Genomic DNA, 20,591 nt, shown 5'->3' on the forward strand with positions numbered 1-20,591 from the left:
TTACTGGCAAAAATGAACAAATGAAGTTTAATAGGTAGAGAAAAGGAAAAAGAATTATCAGGGATATATTTCGAAATTCTAGCTTCCAAAATGCCGACTCTTTGTTAAAATAATAATATCAATATATTATATGTGTTATATAGTATGAATAATATAGTGTAATTTAAGCTTTCCTAGGCCTCATGGGACCGTGGATATAAATGTGCTTTATGAAAATAGAGAGGAACCCTTTAGTTTTGAGGTACATGTTTCTGTCTCCTCAAAAGTCTCCCCCCCTAAAATACAAACTATCTTCAGTCTTTGGTTTCCCCCCAAAAATACACATTTTTATAGCAGTTACAAGGCTGTCCCTGAGACCCAAATTCTTGAACACTAAGCATTACCATGTATGCACAGATCCTTTCTTAACTCAAAAACATAAATACTATGGCCTTTATTCTCTTAAACCTTTATATACTTACTTCTTAAGAAATATTTTAGGGGGAGAGATAAATCAGGACCTTGGGATGAACACACACACACTACTATATATAAGATAGATAACCAACAAGGACCTACTGTATAGCACAGGGAACTGTACTCAGTATTCTGTAGATAACCTATATGAGATAAGAATCTAAAAGAATGAATATATGTATATGTATAACTGAATCACTTTGCTAAATACCTGAAACTAACACAACATTGTAAATCAACTATACTCCAATGAAACTAAAATATTAAAAAAGAAATATTTCAATAATCCAAGTCTTAAAAGTAAATTGGGGTCACTTAAGAGCAGAGCATTTGACCAGATATCCCAAGTGGATCTTCTCGTTGCTAACGACCCTCTAGGCTGAGTGCTAGGTCCACCGATGTTGTCCCATTGGTATCTGAATACTTTCTTGCCTCTGGGCACACAAACCAACCTGGTACCCTTCCTGCACCAAACACGCATCAACAATTTCTCCATGGAGTCCTGGTTCCTTTTAGTGAAAATGGCATTACAGACCAAGATTTGGGCATCGGGGGTTCAGATCAGATTTGAGATACTGGGTATTGTTAAGCCTGGGCTGTTTCAGCGAGCAGAGCTGGAAAATACCTTTTTTTTTTTTTTAAAGGTGTGAGTTCTTACTGATATTTTTGATTCAATTCTGACACCACAGCATTCCTCTTTAAACTCTTTGTTTCTATAATTATACCTTATTTTCTTTTATGGTGAAATCTTCCTGCTAAATGAAATCAACATATTTATTTGATTTGTATAGAATACAAAAAAAATTTTAAGAATAGCAATATGATATTGGTGTGAAAAATAAAACGACAAAATGAAGTTCAAGATTTTCTTGATGGCCAGTAGGCACATGAAAAGATGCTCAACATCACTAATGATTAGAGAAATGCAAATCAAAACTACAGTGAGGTACCACCTCACACCAGTCAGAATGGCCATCATTAAAAAGTCTACAAATAGGACTTCCCTGGTGGTGCAGTGGTTAAGAATCCGCCTGCCAATGCAGGGTACAGGGGTTGGATCCCTGGTCGGGGAAGATCCCACATGCCACGGAGCGACTAAGCCCCTGCGCCACAACTACTGAGCCCCTGCACCTAGAGCCCGCGCGCAGCAATGAAGATCCAATGCAGCCAAAAAGAAATAATAAATAAATAAATAAAAATTAAAAAAAGAGAAACTGCCATTGAGGTGGTTTCATCTTAGAAATGAGTGGACATACACAAGGAATTCAGCCTCTGAAATGTGTCCCAAATTTACCTTAGCCATCATCTGGCCCATTTTCAGTGGCTGAATACTTGGTTATAAGTGCAAGATTTGTAATATGGAAACTTTGGCTGTGCAAACCCATTCCAATTAATAATACTCGATTTCTAATTATGTTAGAATCTACATGTTTTCATGGGCTGGATGCAGTTTTAACTTCATCAAGTTAACAGCTTCCGCTTCTGAACCACGGACCTTCCTCTCATACTTGAGTCTCAGGCTACCCAAGTTGAATTTCCAAAGATAAATTAGAATCTCAGGGGACTTCCCTGGCAGTCCGGTGGTTAAGATTCCCCGCCTCCATTGCAGGGGGCACGGGTTCGACCCCTAGTCGGGGAACTAAGATCCCGCATGCTGCGTGGCATGGCCAAAAAAAGAGAAAAAAAAAAAGAATCTCAGAAATCTATAACAAAGGTGTATCAAGATCAATTTCAATTAAGCTAATTAAAAGAAAAGAGGGAAAAACATGTCAGAGATGACACATTTAAACTATCACCAGGAATTTCATATGAAAACCTCTCTACAGATTCATATGGATTTCAGACTACCTGGGTTCCAATAGAATTGATTGATACACACCAGCTGTCAACATTTATACAAGTCAAAATTCCAGTCTGAAACACAGAAACCACCCTAGAAATTTCAGCAGAGTATCTATCTATCTATCTGTCTCACTCAACAGAGAATTTAATATGGAGAATTTGTTCTGTCATTCTTGGACTGAAAAGCACACAGAACATCAGGAGGGCCTCTACTCCTGGGACTCAGGGATGCAGGAAGATTTGGGGACCAGCAGAGGAGGGGCCTGGGGGAGAGTGGAGCCTCTGAGGGGTGTGAGAGGCTGTGCCTGGGAGGTCACAAAGCTGGAGGAGGAGCCAGCGGAGGTCACCGGGGCGATTGTTAGGGCCACACTAGGAGGATCAGCAAGCCGACTTCCCCCGTGTGTTCTCTCCAGCCCCCTGCTGGTAGACTGTCGCAGGAAGCCAGCTTCAGCATCACACAACAGAATATGTACAGAAGGGTGGATGTGGAGCAGAGAGGCAGCAGTTTAATAATAACTGGCACAGTCTAAACACCCTTCTAAGTATGGTTGACCTTTTCTGTCACAGCAGTGAAGGCCATGCTTTCTCCTAGGAAGATGCAGTTCTCTCTCCCACAGAGAGGCCCTAACCCTCTCGCCCCAAAGGGAAGAAAAGCAAGAGCTAAGAGTCATGGCACCCATCTCTGGGCAACACTCTTGGTGTCCGTGTCTGATTTGTTTAAGTCTCACCTGAGGATTTTGTGACCTAATGACTAAATTATAACGTTACACACTACCAACAGCCCTTACATAAAATAATAAAGGAAAAGGAGGAGGGAGGCAAAAGAAATTAGGTAACACACACACACACACACACACACACACACACACACAGATAAAAATAAGAAAAAATGAATGGCTGCAACATGCACCACCTCTGTTACTGGTCAGAAGAACATAATATTTATGACTTCTTTTTCCAACTACGTGTTGCAAGTGTACCCTCATCCAGCATCTCAGCTGATCAAGGTTTTGTGTGGTGTTTTTTTCCCTAGGTGGGAGAGGGGTGCGGTGAACCAAACATTTATTCTCGAAGGATATAAATCATCCAAAATCCTACTCTCCCCCCAAATCAACTTTATTGAGGTATATATGTATAACTTACATATAATATCATACACTCATTTAAGTGTATATTTCAATGAGTTTTGAAAATTTATACACCTGTGTAACAACCACCATAATCAAGATACAGAATACTTCTATCGATGCAAAATTTCCCTTGTGCCCCTCCTGAGGCATCCCCTGCACTCCCAGGCCCAGACAGCCACTCATCTCCTATCCTTACAGAGTCGATTAGTCTTTTCTCGAGTCACATGTAACTTGAATCACAGGTCTGAGTTTCCTGCTATCTGGAAGTAGAGCGTTCCTATGAGTTTTTTTCATAAGCCGAAATGGGTAAATCAAAGGAGCAGTAACCTTAGGACACGTCTTGGTAAGGGGAGCACAAAGTAAATGGAGATGCAGCACAGATGCTCACAGACACAGTGCAGAGCTCTGGCATCTGATGCTGAGATGCTGAGTGTAGTTCCCGGGGCCGCCCTTGCTGCCTGGGCTGTGCGCTGCCCCTGTAACGGCTCGCTGAAAAACAAAGGCTGAGCACTGTTTTCGATTTTTGCCTTTTTTCACGACTCCGGTAACTGCCACGGGTCTAGGGACCAGCACCTTCCTAGCAAAGAGCTAGCTAGCACCGCAGAGCAGCGAACAGCCCACCTGCTGCCACCGCGGGAGCGCGCCCTACAGGGTGCGCGCCCTACAGGGAGCGCCCTCTGCACGCGCCTTGACCGGCTTGCTGCCTGTGTGGCTACGGAAACCGCTCAGACCTGGGCTGGGGAAGCCTTGCAGTCCGGTACCCTCAGCACCAGGTGCACCTGACGCTCTCCCAACTACGTAGCACTGTAGCATTTGTGCAGGAAAGAGGTGTGCCTGTGAAAGACCTCATTGCCGACTTGGGGACATTATCAGTCTTCATAATTTCAGCCAGTCTGATGGGCGAAAGACGACATCTTTGTTGTGTCACTTTTCATTCTCTTCTCTAAAGTGAGTTGAGTGCCTTTTCAAATGTGTATTGATAACTTGTGAAATTGCTCTGGCTCTGACATTCCTCTTTTCGCTCCTGACCGGGGAAGACAGAGGAAGGGCTCCGTGCGTCACCCGAGTCTCAGTGTCACGCGTTTCCGCTCGACAGCTGCCTAATCGTCTTGACCTGGATGACCGGTGTGTCCCCGTTTGTGCTGTGCAGACAGTTGTCACGGGACATGTGATGCCCTTTCCTCCGGTCCGTTTCCAAAAAGAGCCAGGGCTGGCGCGGTGACGTTTCCTCCTCCTGGAGCAGAAACCAGCTAGGCCTTTGGTAGGAGGACACACAGCCTTCCAGCCTGCTGGACGCCCCGCCCCCCCAGCTCTTCTGCCTGCTGTCCCAAGGCTGCTGGGCCTCGGCCTCATCTGCGGAGAAAGGCGGGGTCTTCCCAGAAACGAACTGCCAGTGTGAACTCAGCACTAACCGTCCTCAGCTTAAGGCCTTGAGCTGGTGTGGACGGAAGTGGTGCTAATGTCTTCACACGGGAAGGGGATTCTAGTGATAAGTTTGCTGGGTCCTTTAGCGGTCACGCCTTGTCCTGGTCTGGAGGTGTCCCCTCCCCGTGCGCCGACTTTAGGGGTGCCGTTGGGAAATGGCCAAAACAAAGTGAGTTCCTGGAGCCCGAAGCAGCTGCTCTGCCCCCGGGCGTCCAGTCCACGTGGTCCTCCCGGCAGCTCCGCCCGTGCGCGCCCCGGGGCGAAGGGAGGCGGATGCTCCGCGCGCCCGCGACGGGCCAGGCGGCCCCCCTCCCCCGACGCCGTGCTAAACGCCCCGCCTGCCGGGCCCGGAGCGCTGCGCGCCTGCGGGGCGTGGAGAGGTGGAGGCTCCGCCCGCGCCCCACCCACGGGCCAGGCCCCCGGGCCCTGTCGCGGCTCTGGGGCGGGCGGAGCCAGTGCCCGGGTGGCGCGCGCTGCAGCTGTGGGCTTGGGCACCGCGCGGGCCATGGCGTCACCAGCGTCCTCGACGCCCGGCGGGGTGGCAGTGGTCGGCAGGTAGGGCTCGAGCCCGCGCGGCCGGGAGGGTGGCGGCGGGGCGCGGGCGCTGTCGCCCGGGGGCGCTGACGGCGCGGCTGCGGTAGCCCCGGCCCCTTCCCGGGACCCGGCCGGCCCGGGCGCGGGCGGGGGCGCACTGCGCGGCGCGGCTCCGTTTCGCTCGCGCCGCGGCCCGGCTGCAGCGCGATGCGGATGCGAACTGAGTTCGGTGATGCGGCCCCAGCGGGGAGAGTGGCGCTTTGGCGCTGCGAGTGGACGCAGAGCTGTCGGGCCGCGGGTCCGCACAAGGGTGTTCTCTCGCGTTCCAGCCCCAGGGATGGGCGCTCGGAGGCGCGGAGGGGCCCGGGTCTGGGTCAGCCGGAGGGGCCGGCGCGGCGGGGGGGGGGGGGGTCTCGCGCGCTCCGGCCCGAGGCTGTCACCCGGCGAACCCGCTTGGGGGCGGGGGGCGCGGTCCGCGCGGTCCGAATCCGCGCCTCCTGCGTGGCGAGGGCGCCCTATCCCGAGGGCATCCGGGTTCGCCGGGAGTTGTGTGTCAGGCTAGCAGCTTAAGTTCCATCCACGGTTTTCTGGTTTGTGCTCCGTCCCTCTTGTAAAACAACTGCTGTTTTCATTTTTTAAGAAAGGCGTCTATGTGCACCTTTCCGTTGGTAAGCTAGCATAGCAGTCTACCCACTTGTCGGTAGTTGCAGTTGGTCGTCAGGCGCACCTACTGGGTGGCTCAGTGTCCGGTTACGCCGCCGAGGTGCTGGCCTGCCTGACCCCCGTCACAGCCCCGTCCTGAGAACAAGTCCCCGTACGGGTGTCTCCTTAGAGCCCTCTGAGGATGGAGACAGGACGCTCTGTGTCAGCTTCCTTTACATGGAGAAGTGGAGTTACCTGTGCCTCTGCCCTTTCCAGGCACGTGGGCGTGTGGCTGCCTCCTGAAGAGGTATAAAATATAGAAAAAAGTGTACTTTGTCCCGGGCGTGGTGACTATGCTTGCCTTGCACCTTTTGTCCAGGGTCAAGTGTATATCAACCACGGTCTGGGACTGGTGTCCTGCCGGCACCCAACAATGTTGAGTGGAGTCTGGAGTTGACTGTACAGGTGACCCTTGGACCACTCGCGGGTCAGCGGTGCCCACCGTCCATTCCCACCAGAAAAGTCAGTTTAATTGACAGTCGGCTCCTCCTCCTCAGCTGTACCCAGCCCCAGAGCCCGCTTCCCGTAGGATTTACCATGTAAGAAAGCCTGCGTGTAAGTGGCCCCGCGGTGTCCAGACCCTGTCGTTCCGGGGTCAGCTGCGCCCTTCTCCGGCTCTGGTTCTTGCGGGAAGGAGCTACGATGGGGAGTCAGTTTACTTCTGATTCCTTGAGGGAGGCTGACAAAAGAATTAGACAAGGGCTGGCGAACTTCATTCACCACACGAATTAGGAGACAGTCCTGTCTCCCACGCAGTTTGTTTTTTTTCTCGGCTGCGTTGGGTCTTCGTTGCTGCGCACGGGTTTTCTCTAGTTGCGGCGAGGGGGGGCTGCTCTTCACTGCGGTGCGCGGGCTTCCCATTGCGGTGGCTTCTCTTGCTGCGGAGCATGGGCTCTAGGTACACGGGCTCAGTAGTTGCGGCTCGTGGGCTCTAGAGCGCAGGCCCAGTAGTTGTGGCGCACAAGCTTCATTGCTCCGCCGCATGTGGGATCTTCCCAGACCAGGGCTCGAACCCGTGTCCCCTGCACTGGCAGGCGGATTCCTAACCACTGCACCACCAGGGAAGTCCCTCCCCCACACTTTTAGCACCTCCGAAAGCAGCCACCTCTGCTTCTGCGGTAGCCCTGCTTTCCTTCCCTTCTTCCTCCCTCCTCCCTGTCCCCTCCTCTCCCCTCTGGTCCCTTTCTCTCTCCCCTCTCCCCTCCTGTACCCCTTGTCTCTCTCTCTCTCTCTCTGTCTCTCACTCAACCCCATGGGTCATTCCAAGGGGCATCCATTCAAAAGATGGGCCTGGGGAGTGTGAATTAATTGGCTAAAACCTGGTTGAGTTTCATTCTTGGATTTCAACAGACCAAAATATACATATTTCAAAGTTTTGGGAACATACTGGGCCATTGTTTTTCCATTTTTTCTTAATAATTACCAGACTCCCTCTTAAAAGTGCGCGCTAGGAATACAACCCCTATTTAGTTCTTGTCCATTGATCTTTTCGTAAAGGCCACTCTTCCTCAGGGCACTTGGCTTTCCTGAGAGCGTGCAGGGCGAGCCCCTTCAGAGCAGTGGGCCTGAGAGAATAAGAGTGTGTTTTTGAAGAATTAAGAAAGAAGAGAAAACCCCCTTGGGTCCAGGGCTGTGCGAACATTAAAGGGGGAAAATCTGGAAACGGCAGCTTTACAAAATGGCAGTAGAGATGGGCCTCCCGAAGCCATCCTGGCGGTGTTGCCAGGCTTTCGTATCTGGTAGCCCTCAGCTCGCCTTAGAGACCACGGTGTTTCTGAGCCAAAATGTGACTTCAGTGCTCCAACGTACACTGCATTGTGTTCACTGAGGTTTTAGGCCTTGAGCTTTGAAGGTAGGATCTGTCTAGGAAGGCCAGCGTGGTCGTGTGTTCCTGGTGTGACCAGCCAAGGTCCTTGGACTCTTTAATCAGCAGAAATTGATTTGGTGCCAGAGGAGAAACTCAGGCAAGGCTTTACTGGGACTCGTGCTGAGGGGGTGTGGGTGGGGACGTGAGCCGGGGTGTGGGCAGATCCACGGGTCCGCCAGAGGGGCGGCTCAAGTGGTCTGCCCGCCCCCTGGTGGTGCTGTGTGCGGCGATCATGCACGGGACCTTGCTTTTGCCCCCAGCACCTCAGATGAGGCCGTTGGGTCTTTGGTCTTTTTGTATCTTGTCCATAATTTGTCCCCACTGCTCATGTGCGCAGTTATTTTTGGGTCCCTATAGTGTCTTTGTATCTGTAGCTCGAGGAGAGGTGTGTACGCAGTTGTAAGCACCGCGGCAAAGGGTCCCGGGTCCCAGCCTGTCTCACTGGGGCCCCATGTGCCCTCTTGCTGTCCCCTTTTTCTGGGCACACTCCTTTAGGACTGAGCTCAGGGACCAAGTCCTCCAGGAAAAGTTCTGCTTCTGGGACCCTCCCCTTAGGGTGGAAACTGTGTCATCACCAGTTGTATGTCCCTCATGCCTGGTCCTAGTAGACAGATGTTTGAGCTATTATAACAGAGATGTGTAGCGGGAAGGCTTGCTAGGATGTTGTCTTATATCAGGCTATGCATCCCCTGAACTTGTTTTCATTTATTTTATTCCAGAATTTTACTTTGAGGTGACTACGTACATTCTTTATAAGAAATTTTGTGAGGCATACATTTTTTCCTGCCACTTCTGCATTAAAGCACAAGACACACAGGCATATACACAGACTCACAGAGCAAACCCTAGGACGCTCCAGCTGCCTTTCGTCAGCTCAACACTAAACATGCTTTTCCTAGAAATATTTAATAGCTCTTATTGGCAAATATTCCATAGCCAACAGAGATCAAGACTGTTTTACTTCAACTTTTGCCCAGTAAATAAGTAACTGTAGAATGGAAAAGTACTTTAAAAAGTGTCTAGAGTGGACTTATTCAAAGCTAAGTGCCATTAATGATAAAATTAGAATTGAACCAGTTTTATTACTTCACTTTTCTCCCTGGCTGCTTTGCTGCCGTGTAACAGAATAAGTTCATCTGCAGCAGCCTTTGAAATACCAATTCAGATCTATGAATTTAGAAGCTTTAAGGCGTGGTCCCCAACCTTTTTGGCACCAGGGACCGGTTTCGTGGAAGACAGTTTTTCCACGGGCCAGGGGCGCGGGGGGCAATGGTTCAGGCGGTAACGGGAGCGATGGGGGACGGCAGATGAAGCTTCCCTCGCTCACCCGCCGCTCACGTCCTGCTGTGTGGCCCGGTTCCTAAGTGGCCGAGGACCAGTACTGGTCAGCGGCCCGGGGGTTGGGGACCCCTGCTTTAAGGCATTAGTCACAACGGTAAGGACCCATTCCATTCCCCAGGTTTGTAGGGGTTCAGGAAAAGTTAGCAAGATGTCACTGGCTCTAAGGCCAGAAAGCTAATTGTATCTGGGCCCAAAGTAAGGTAGCCCTGGGACTAGAAAGCCGTGGGAAAGCGGTGAGCCGGCTCCCTTTCGTCCTGGGCTGTGACCTGGTCCTGCACCTGTCTCTGGGGTCTGGCTGTGACTCCCTGCTGCACGGGCTCACTTGTGTCCGCCCTCCTGCCCCCGCCTGCCCACCGCCGTGTCCCCAGCGTTAGCGTCTTTCAGCCCCAGTACCTGACGCTGACGTACAGTTTCCATAGTTTAGGCCCAGCTTTGAGGAGATGGGGGCTCAGTCCCCTTCAAGCACAGGGTGCTGGTGTCCACTTCGTGACGTCATCGGTGACTGACAGGTGGGGGAGGGGCCCCCAGGAGTGGGCTTTCTGCCCCTGGTCCCTCCTCTAGAGGAATATAGGCCATACAGACCTTGAAACCCACGACAACAAAAATAAACTGACTTTGCCTTTAATGCCTGTTGTATGGAATACAACTCATCTCTCCCCAACTTTTTATTATGAAAATTCTCAAACACACAAGAGTTGAAATACAGAAAAATGAATACCCACATACCCACCTCTGTATTCAACAATGGTTAAAAAATTTGCTCTATTTGCCTTTTCTGTATATGATTTATTTAACCAATTCTGACTATTAGAAGGTTCGTTTTTACTTTTTTGCTAGTACAAATTCTACCATGAGTAACTATTTTTGTGCATTGCTTATATTAACCTAAGATAAATTCTGGAAGTAAAAGGCCTGGGAGCCGGTGAGGGGGCGGCCGCATCACCTCCCCAGCACTGCGCGTGCTCAGCCTCTGCCATCTCAGCGGGATTTTATCTGCTATCGTTGAACTAAGGCGGTAAAGTATGTTTTCCAGTTAATTTGTTCACATACTTTATTCAGGTTCCCCCCTTTTGTTTGGCATGTTCATCTTTTACATTTGAGTTTGTAGAACTTTTTGTGTATTTATCTGTTATAAGTATTATTTCCTTTTGGACATTTGTCTTATGTTGATTTTTTTAGCCGTAAACAAAGTTATTAAGATCAGTTAGTTTAGCTGGCAGCCAGTATTCAAACAGGAGCACCATGGCGGCCTAGAGTGATGTGAAACATCTTTGATGGGAAGGTTGGAAGCAGTAGCATGAGGTCTGTCTCCCAGCGCATTTGTGCATGAGGAACCACAGCCTCTGGGAGATTGACACGTGACTGACTTCTGTGTGAGCCCAGCCTGGGGATGAACTAGGTGTCCCAGTGCCAAACTAAATACAAGGATAAATGATTGAATTATAGTTCTAGACATCGTTTAAATTGCTGCTGCCCCTTAGACCAACAATGCAAGCCACAAACACAAGCCACATGCATTATTAAATTTTCTAGTAGTTACATTAAGAAAGTAAAAAGAAACAGGTGAAATTAATTGTAATATATTTTATTTAATGTAATATTTCCAAAGTGTTATTGTTTCAATGAATAATTGTTATAAAGATTATTGATGAAATAGTTTACATCCTTTTTTTGGGCAGTCTTCAAAATCCAGTATGTTTTTACACTTGCAGGGCATCCTGCTTCAGACCAGCCAGTTGTTGGCGGGTCAACTGGGGTGACCAGCATGAATGGTACTGGCCTTTACCTGGACCTTGCAGCTTGGAGAGAGAGAGAGAGAGACAGAGAGAGAGACAGAGAGAGAGAGAGAGAGAGAGTGTGTGTGTGTGTGTGTGTGTGTGTGTGTGTGTGTGTGAAGAGGACGAGGATGTCTTCATGCAGGACTATCTCGTTCAGACTCTGGCTTGTGCTCTGCAGGGCTTCCTTTTTCCTCCTATGCTCTAGAACCGCTCTGCAGAGATGGAAATGTTCTGTTCACCCCTGCTGTCCAAGGTGGTGGCCACGATCACGTGTGCCATCGAGGACTTTGAAACGGGTCTCTGCTGTTGATGGACTGAATTTTCAAATTTAATTCTTGTTAATTTAAATAGTTGCATGTGGCTGGGGTCCACCTTATTGGACAGTGCGGGTCTAGGGCACTGAGGGTTTAACAGAAAATTTGCACGTACATACTATGTAGACTTATATTATTTCATAGTGTGGAAGAATCTGGAGTACAGCCTGCTGTGTAATGCTGCTCCCTGCTCCAAAGTTGAGTAGAGACGGTTTTCGTTGTTTGCACTCGGCATTTGGGACCAGTGGCTTCACGGAGATACCTTGTAACCAGACAGGCTCCAGGCTGCCTGGTTGGATTAGGGGCTGAGCGCCTGGGACCGTGGAAGGATTTTGGTCAAGAGGAGGCCTGCTAGGCTGTAGATTAGCTGAGTTGGGGGGAGAAGGGCTGGGGGGCCGGAGTGGGGAGAGTCCTCCTTGGAGCCCGTCGCCGGGCTGCTGCTCTGGCCCCCCTTCCCTGGAGCTGCTCACACAGTCACCATGGTGTGAAGCCTGTGGGCTGTCTGTTCCGTCTACTGGGAAACTAATGATGCGCTTTGCTACCGTTCCCCAAATGCTGGGGAGACAGAGGCTCGGGGTCAGAGACAGAGGGCTTCACTGATCACAGGAGGCCAACAGCTGAGCACCCACCCCCTTTGCACTGGCCCCCCTGTCCCCCCAAGTCCCATGGGGCGACGTCAGGGGGTCCAGGTGGATCCCTGCAGATTCAGTGAGGATACTTCAGGGGAGGGACACTGAGCCCGCTTCCTTCGTTGGAGATGATATTAGAAACCAAGGTTTGGGCGCTATGCATTCATTTCTTTTCTTTAAATTAAAAAATATATTTATTTATTTGGCTGCACCGGCTCTTAGTGGCGGCATGTGGGATCTTAAGTTTCAGCGTGCGGACTTCTTGCGGCCTGCATGTGGGATCTAGTTCCCTGACCAGGAATCGAACCCGGGCCCCCTATGTAGGGAGCACGGAGCCTTACCCACTGGACCACCAGGGAAGTCCCGAGATGTGAACAGTTTTTATGTTGCCTCAAGTGCTGGTGGTGGTAGCAGAAATTATTTATTGGAGGAGGAGAAGGAAAATGCTGTCTCTGTTCTTCAGATTCAGTTACTTGGCTGACAGTGGTCAGTTGGGGGTCCCCAGGGGGGCCTTTCCCCTGGACTCCCTGCCCCCTCCCTGCTGGGGTTTTGGTCTCAGCCATGCTCCCCGCGGGGTCTGGACGGGCCCTGGAGTGAGGTCTCAGGAGCTCTTGCATGGAAGCAACAGTTTAAGCAGATACCGCTGTCAGAATGTGTAGTTTTAAGATATCAAAGATTTTAGGAATGGGATGCCGTGTGATTTGAAACTTTCCTCTTGGGCCGGGAAGAATGGAAACGCTCCATTTTCAAGCTAACGGGTGGCCTCTCAATTTCTCTCCCTGCAGTGGCCTCATCGGGCGAAGCTGGGCAATGCTGTTCGCCAGCGCAGGCTTCAAGGTGAAACTGTACGACATTGAGCCACGGCAGGTAACACACGCCCTGGACAGCATCAGGTGAGTGCACTGCACCTGCGGAGGAAGCCAGCAGCCCGTGGCCTCAGGTGGTCTTGTCTTCCGTGTCCTCAAGGCTGTAAGTCCTGCGATTTCACTCTCCTTTGCCGTCGCAGCCTTGGAGCAGGTGAAGGCCAGGCTGATGGAGAACGGGATTCACACCAAAGCAGGGGCTCAGATGATGAGCACAGGACTTAGGGCGGTGAAGACGTGTGAGGGGCATGGAGGAACTGAGTGTAGACCCTCAGCTTCCAGCCCGCATGAGTCAGTGAGCTGCTCTCCTGTGTCACACGCCCTGGAGCTGTGTGGACCCTATGCTTCAGTAACAGAGGTCCTGAGGTTTCTTCTGACCTGTTGCTCTGACATGGCAGGACCAGAATTAACTGTGACAAGTATTGTTTAAGGCATGAGAGTAGGTGGACTTAGCAAACGCTGAGCGCTAAGCTGCAGAGGGTGGAGTTCTAGGGGCGATCCCAGGAAGAGGACGAATAGGAACCAAAAGGAAAAAGGCCAAAACAGGGAGTCCAAAGACAGAAGAACCAAACTAATTCATGCCCCGCCCTCCCCCAAGATACCGTCACTAATCATGGTTCCCTCTGGGGCCTGGTTTGTTAGGGAGTTACTCTCCTCCTTTGGGGCATAGCCATGATTGTTAACTTGAATGTGCATTTTTGTGTAACAAAAGATGCTTTATCGTCGACTCTTTGAAAAGACTAATATATAGGGTATGATGTCAGGCTATACGCAACAAGAAATTATATACCTTAGCCCAACTTTGTTGTGTAACAGGTAAGAACCCAAAACCCAGAGAAGTCAAGTTGCTTCTTACATAGAGTAACATGTAGCCAGTGACAAGATGAAACATCAATCTGAGAAACATAAGCAAATGAAAGAAACAAAAACCAAAAAAGGAAACAACCACCGTAAAACTAAACACCCCCTAGTGCGTTGTTCTGTACTGTATGGAAGGAAGGGGAATTGGCATACGGACCTCTGTGTTCCAGGCACGTGCTACTAACCAGGGACACGTAGATGAACGAGACAGAGCTAGTCCTTCCCACCAGGGTGCTTATAGCCTAGTAATCTTACTGCATTAATTCTCATAGTGAACCCCATGGGGTGGATGTTACTGCCGTATTTTTCTTTTAAATAAATTTATTTATTTTATTTATTTATTTTTGGTTGCTTTGGTTCTTCGTTGCTGTGTGCGGCTTTCTCTAGGTGCGGCGAGCAGGGGCTACTCTTCGGTGCAGTGCACGGGCTTCTCATTGTCGTGGCTTCGCTTGTTGCAGAGTACGGGGCTCTAGGCACGTGGGCTTCAGTATTTGTGGCTCTCGGCCTCTAGAGCACAGGCTCAGTTGTTGTGGCACATGGGCTTAGCTGCTCCGCGGCACGTGGGATCTTCCCGGGCCAGGGCTCGAACCCATGTCCCCTGTATTGGCAGGTGGATTCTTAACCACTGTGCCACCAGGGAAGCCCATTTTTAAAAAAAAAAAAACAAAACAAAACTTTTATTTAGAAAGGCTGAAATGATTGTATGCTAATTTGAACAGGTAGGTTGTATAAGAAAATTCCATTTTTGATATCCTCCAAGAGTTGGATTCCATTATGTGTGCTTTGTTCTTTCTTCAGACCTAAAAAAAAAAACAACAACTGATTTTTCAACAAGTAATTTATTCCCTCCTTTGCCTTGTTTAGAAATTCTTATGATCCCTCAGACAGTTCCATGTGGAACAAGCTTTCCTCTTCTCCCCCAGCCAGCCCCAGTGGGTTCACCTTTACAGGCTCTGGGACTAGGGCAGGAGGTAAGACGTGTGAATGTTTCTTCACTGGGAAGTTACTGCTGTATTTTATGAGAAAACTTAGGTCTGTGAATGGTCAGGAACCCACTCAAAGACATAGTAGGACACAGAGTCCAGCCGTGGTTTATCTGACATGCCAAGGACAGGCATTTTCAACATTTCTCTATACTGTTTGTTTTATAGAGATTCTGCAAGTATTACTTTCCATGTTAAATATATACAAAAGAACAGGTCACTTATACTAGTTTATCAAGACTGGAATAAAACAAACAAACATTCATGAACTTGAGGTCTAGAGTATTATCAATACCCTGTGTCCACCTTTTGAATCTGACCCCCATCTTCCTTTATTTTGTATCTACCATTACCTTGCCTAAAAAAAAGTTGTATCATATATTTGTTTCCCTAAACAATATATGGTTTAGTTTTGCTTGTTTTTGTGCTTTATAAAAATATTTTTGTGCGATTCACCCATGTCATTGTTTATAGCTGTAGTACACCTATGTCCATTGCTATATAATATTCTACTGTGTGACTTCGCTGTTATTTATTTATACTTTATCCTGATGAACGTCATAGCTGTTTCTAGTTGGGGGCTAATGTAAACAATGCTGCATTATTATCCTTTCATATGTCTCCCGGTGCTTAAGTGCAAGAGTGTCCACAGGGTACATACCTAAATGTGAGATTGCTGGGTCTGTTTTCCTTCTGGGATTCTGATTATATGTATATCGAACCAACGCATTCTAGCCTTCAGATCTTTTAAAGTCTCTTTCAACTTTCCATCTCCCTCTCTCTTTGCAGGACATTCTGGGTACATTCTTTAGATCGTTCTTCCAGTTTACTGATTCTAGTTTTAGCTGTGTCTAATCTGTTATTTAAACCATCCACTGAGTTTATTTCAGTAATTAAATTTCCATTTTAAAAGTTCTATTTGCTTCTTTTCCAAATATACCTGCTCATTTTTTTTTTTAAAGATTTCGTTTTTGCCTTTATTCTTTTTTTTTTTTTTAATTTATTTATTTATGGCTGTGTTGGGTCTTCATTTCTGTGCGAGGGCTTTCTCTAGTTGTGGCAAGCGGGGGCCACTCTTCATCGCGGTGCGCGGGCCTCTCACCATCGCGGCCTCTCCCGTTGCGGAGCAGAGGCTCCAGATGCGCAGGCTGAGTAGCTGTGGCTCACGGGCCTAGTCGCTCCGCGGCATGTGGGATCTTCCCAGACCAGGGATCGAACCCGTGTCCCCTGCATTGGCAGGCAGACTCTCAACCACTGCGCCACCAGGGAAGCCCCCTGCTCATTTTTAATAGTTTCTCATTGTTTGCTGATTGTTTGTGGTTCCATTTTTCAAACCTTTGAGGATTTAATACGTAATTGCTTTATATTATATATCTGATAATTCCAGTACCTGGGGTTGTCTTAGATCAGGTTCCTCAGAATCAGAACCTGAGACAAAGATTCCTGGGCCAGTAATTTATTAAGAAAGTGCTTCTGGGAGAAACCACTGAGGGATTGGGGTCGGGATAAGGAAGAGGAAGGTAAGATTTTGGGAGGAGATCCAGCCTCGGCGAGTTTGCATTGGAGTCCTGGAGCATTAAGTGCTCTGCAGAGTTTTTATCCCTGGAGGCTTGGGAGCTGCTTTCACACTTCTGCCTGGTGTGACTCCCAGGCTTCTGGGTCCAGGGTGGTGCCCTGAGGGAGGGGGCAGCGGAAGAATTCACATGCTGGGGGGATGGGCTGGTAAAGGGAACTCGGGGAGATCTGGGGGGATCCCCCATGCCTCCCCTGCAGAAATCACTGGGGAGTTTGCGGTAAAAAAACATTTCTTTCCTGACTTATTCCCACTTTCATTCATTCAAAAACCCTGACTGATCACCTCCTGTGTGCTGGGCATGGAGGCTGGAGATTAAGCAGTAAACACAACAGACTAAGACCCCGAACCTCGAGGGGAGGGGAGCGGAGGGCGGCGGACGGTCCCAGAGGAGTCACTGGCACGCTTGGTGTCTCAGCATCAGCTCTGGCAAACCAGGCGACTGGCCAGATCCGGGCTGCGGTGTGTCTGGTGTATCCTGTGAGCTAGGATTGGTTTTTACACTTTTAAGGGTTATAAAATAAAAAAGAAGAAAAGTATGTAACAGAGACCTCATGTGGCCACAAAGCCTGAAATATCCCTATGTGGCCCTTTACACAAGAATTGCTCCACCCACATGTTTAATAGTTGAGATTCCGGTTCCCACTCCTGACGTGTGGGTCTTCCCAGACCAAGCAGTTCTCCGACCCCGGTTGCGCGTCCTACGACTCAGCTCAGTTCTGAGATGCCATCAGGCTCCGCAGGTGAGGGGCTCGGTCCCGCGAGCCCCTCAGTCCAGACGCCAATTAAGCCCAGTTGTCACCTGTGCTCCCGCCCTGTGGATCAGAGTTCCCCGCAGCCCCCTCCTTGGGTTTGCTTAACTGGCTGGAGCGGCTCACGGGCCCGGGAGACTAGCTACTCACTAGATTTCTGGTTTATTACCAACGGTGTTAGGGCTACGAATCAACATGCAGATGAAGAGAGGCACAGGGGACACGTGGAGGGGCATGGAGTTTTCCTGCCCTCTGGGTGCCCCCCCACCCCCGAATCTCCACCTGTTCAACCTGGAGGCTCTTTGAACCCCGTCTTTGGGTTTTATGGAGGCTTCATCATTTAGGCACTGTTGATTAAATCCATTAAATCATTGCCCGCTGGTGACTGAACTCACTCTCCGCCCCCAGGTCAGGGGCACGACTGTAATTCCTGGGATGGTGCCACAGGCAAGCAGCCCCTATCCTGAGGTGCTTTCAGAAGTCACCTCATTAACATAACAAAAGACACCTTGCTCTCTTCACAGGAAATTCCAAGAGTTTTTAGGAGTTCTGTGCCAGCTCTGTGAAGACCAACTACAAGTCACAATATCACAGTAGTGGTAGGGGCTAAGAAGAAAAATAAAGTTTGCGGTGGTTTATCACGGTAAGGGTGGGAAAATGTCCCCTTCTTCCCTTCTAGGTTCTTTGGCTGGTCTGATAATTAAATTGATATAAGGCAGATTAACAGGAGAAAAACAGATGTAACTACGTACATAGGGGAGTCCCCTAAAGCCATAAGGACTCACAAGGCTTAGCCGGGCAGCTGAGGCTTCTATAAATCTTGCCTGGGCCGGACGTCAGGATACAGAGGAGGGAAGGCCTTTCCCAGGAAGGAGAGGAGACCTTGGGATAACAAAGGCTGCCCTGTTGTGCAGGTGTTTCTCAGGTAAAACTGTCTCTTTTGACCCAGGCCCCCTTTCCAATGTAAATTCAGGCAGTTGAGGGGGAAGGAAAGAGCCTTTCCTGAATCTGCTGGGTTTTGATTGCTTTTATCTCAAAACAATCCTTATGCCAAGGTGGCATATTTTGGGGTGAAAAAACCTTTTCCCCTTCGTTGCCTTGTGTGTTTGGTGATCTCTGAGCTCGAATGAGTTTGGCCCTAGTCTGTGGAAAGCCTGGGCCTGCACTGGACCTAGTGTAGTGTACTGGAAACTCTCCGCTGGGGGTTTTCTCAGTCATGCTCCTGGGTCTGGGGACTGAGTAGGGTCTGACTTTGTCTCCTTCACTAGTGACCCTGGGTCTCAGACACAGGCCCCTTGTGCATGTACCCTTAGGGCAACCCTACCTTTTGCTGGTTTCAGTTCTTTTATTTTTTTAGTTGATAAATATTTTTTTAATGAAACAGCTCCTTTTTAATTCCTACATTTTCTCTTTTTATTTTATTTATTTATTTTTAAAATATTTATTTATTTATTTGGTTGCAACGGGTCTTAGTTGTGGCAGGCTGGCTCCTTAGTTGCAGCTCACTGGCTCCTTAGTTGCAGAACATGGGCTCCTTAGTTGCAGCTTCAGGGGTCCTTAGTTGCAGCTCGCCAGCTCCTTAGTTGTGGCATGCAAACTCTTAGTTGCGGCATGCACGTGGGATCTTAATTCCCTGACCAGGGATCGAACCCAGGCCCCCTGCATTGGGAGTGCGGAGTCTTAACCATTGCGCCACCAGGGAAATCCCTCTCTTTTTAAAATAGATCTTATTATTTAGAGCAGTTTTAGGTTCACAGCAAAACTGAGGAGAGGTATAGAGCTTTCCTGTGTACCCCCCAGCCCCAAACACATGCACAGCGCCCCCATTATCAACATCCCTCACTGGATGGTACATTTGTTACAACTACAGTGACACATCATCGTCATCCAAAGACCATAGTTAATATCACAGTTCACTCTTAGTGTTGTACAGTAAGTCCCCTACATACGAGCCTTCAAGTTGCAAACGTGTGTTCGCATGTCCAATCACGTAAGTTAGTTCCCGTCTGGCGTACGTTGTCACGTGTGTGCGTCCTCTACAAGTGGACGGCCACTGTGCTTTTGTGTACCTTACTGTACAGTACTGTCTAGAGTACAGTAGTACAGTATCCTTATTTCAAGCCCAGGATGTCCGGAAGCAAGCGTAAAAGCAGTGGTATATATAGCTGATTGTGTTAGTTGGGTACCTAGGCTAACTCTGTTGGACTTACGAACAAATTGGACTTAAGAACGTGCTCTTGGGATGGACCTCGTTTGTATGTAAGGGACTTACTGTACATTCTGTGGGTTCAGACATATGGACGTGTATCCACCATTATAGTATCATAAGGAAAAGTTACTGCCCTAAAAATTTCCTGTGTTACCAAATGCAACTTCATGTGCCTGATGCACAGTGAGGGCCAACAAACCAAAATGTCAGCGTACGGAGCAGAGAAAGGTTTACTGCAGCGCCAAGCAAGGAGAACAGGTGGCCTGTGCTCAAAAGACCCGAACTCCCCAGTGGTTTTTAGGGAAAAGTCTTTAATAGGCAAAATTTGGGGTGAGCGCTTCAGGGTGTGTGACTTCCTTCTGATTGGTTGGTGGTGAGGTAAGAGGGCGGAGCTCCAGGCATCTTGTGCTCAGCCTGAAGTTACCATCCTCCACCTGGGTTCTGCAGAAGAGCTCAGAGAGGTATTGCTATGTGTATTCCTTGAGGAGGAGGAGGGACCCCGCCCTAAGGCTGCGCTATTTCTTGACTGCTCTTCCCTGGTCTCTGCATCCCCTCCCTTCCCTGATCAGCAACTGTTTGAATCTGCCCTTTGGAACTCAGGGAAGGTCTATGAGGCTGAAGCCTTTCTCCTGCCAACAAGAAAAGGGGACACAAAAAGGCTTTTATACCCAGGAGGCCCCCGCTGGGTCCTGCTCCGTTTCACCTGTGCTCCCTCCTCCCAAGCCCTTGTCAACCACTGAGCTTTATACTGTATCAGTTTGGAATCACACAGTCTGTAGCCTGTTCACATGGGCTTCTTTCATTTAATAATACACACTTAGGTTTTCCCCATGTCTTTTCCTAACTCGTTCCTTTTAGCACCGAATAATACTCCCTTGTTGGGATACACCGCAGTTTATTTATCCATTTACTTACCGGAGGACGTCTTGGGCGCTCCCACATTTTGACAGTTATGAACAAAGCTCCTATACACAAACATCCACGCAGGTGTTTGTATGGACATGTTTTCAGCTCCTTAGGGTAAATACCAAGGAGTACAATTGCTGGATCATATGGTAAGAGTATGTTTTTTTTAATAAATTTATTTACTTATTTATTTATTTTTGGCCGCATTGGGTCTTTGTTGCTGCATGCAGGCTTTCTCTAGTTGCGGTGAGTGGGGGCCATTCTTCGTTGCGCTGCACGGGCTTCTCATTGCTGTGGCTTCTCTTGTTGTGGAGCACAGGCTCTAAGCACACAGGCTCAGTAGTTGTGGCGCTCGGGCTTAGTTGCTCCGTGGCATGTGGGATCTTCCCAGACCAGGGCTCGAACCCACGTCCCCTGCATAGGCAG

The 20,591-nt window shown here is 48.9% G+C and overlaps 1 protein-coding gene across 1 annotated transcript in view; it reads left to right on the top strand.

The window, feature by feature from the left end:
• Nucleotides 1-5,239: 5,239 nt before the first annotated feature.
• Nucleotides 5,240-20,591, top strand: part of CRYL1 (crystallin lambda 1) — an 80,562-nt gene continuing 65,210 nt past the window's right edge. The window contains exons 1-2 of the mRNA XM_082435131.1: nt 5,240-5,408; nt 12,804-12,911. Of these exons, the coding sequence (XP_082291257.1) occupies nt 5,359-5,408; nt 12,804-12,911 (158 nt within the window). The 5' untranslated portion in view covers nt 5,240-5,358. The remainder of the gene's footprint in view (nt 5,409-12,803; nt 12,912-20,591) is intronic.

This window comes from Balaenoptera physalus, assembly GCF_965194825.1.
Source record: "Balaenoptera physalus genome assembly, chromosome: 18".
Lineage (NCBI taxonomy): Eukaryota > Metazoa > Chordata > Mammalia > Artiodactyla > Balaenopteridae > Balaenoptera > Balaenoptera physalus.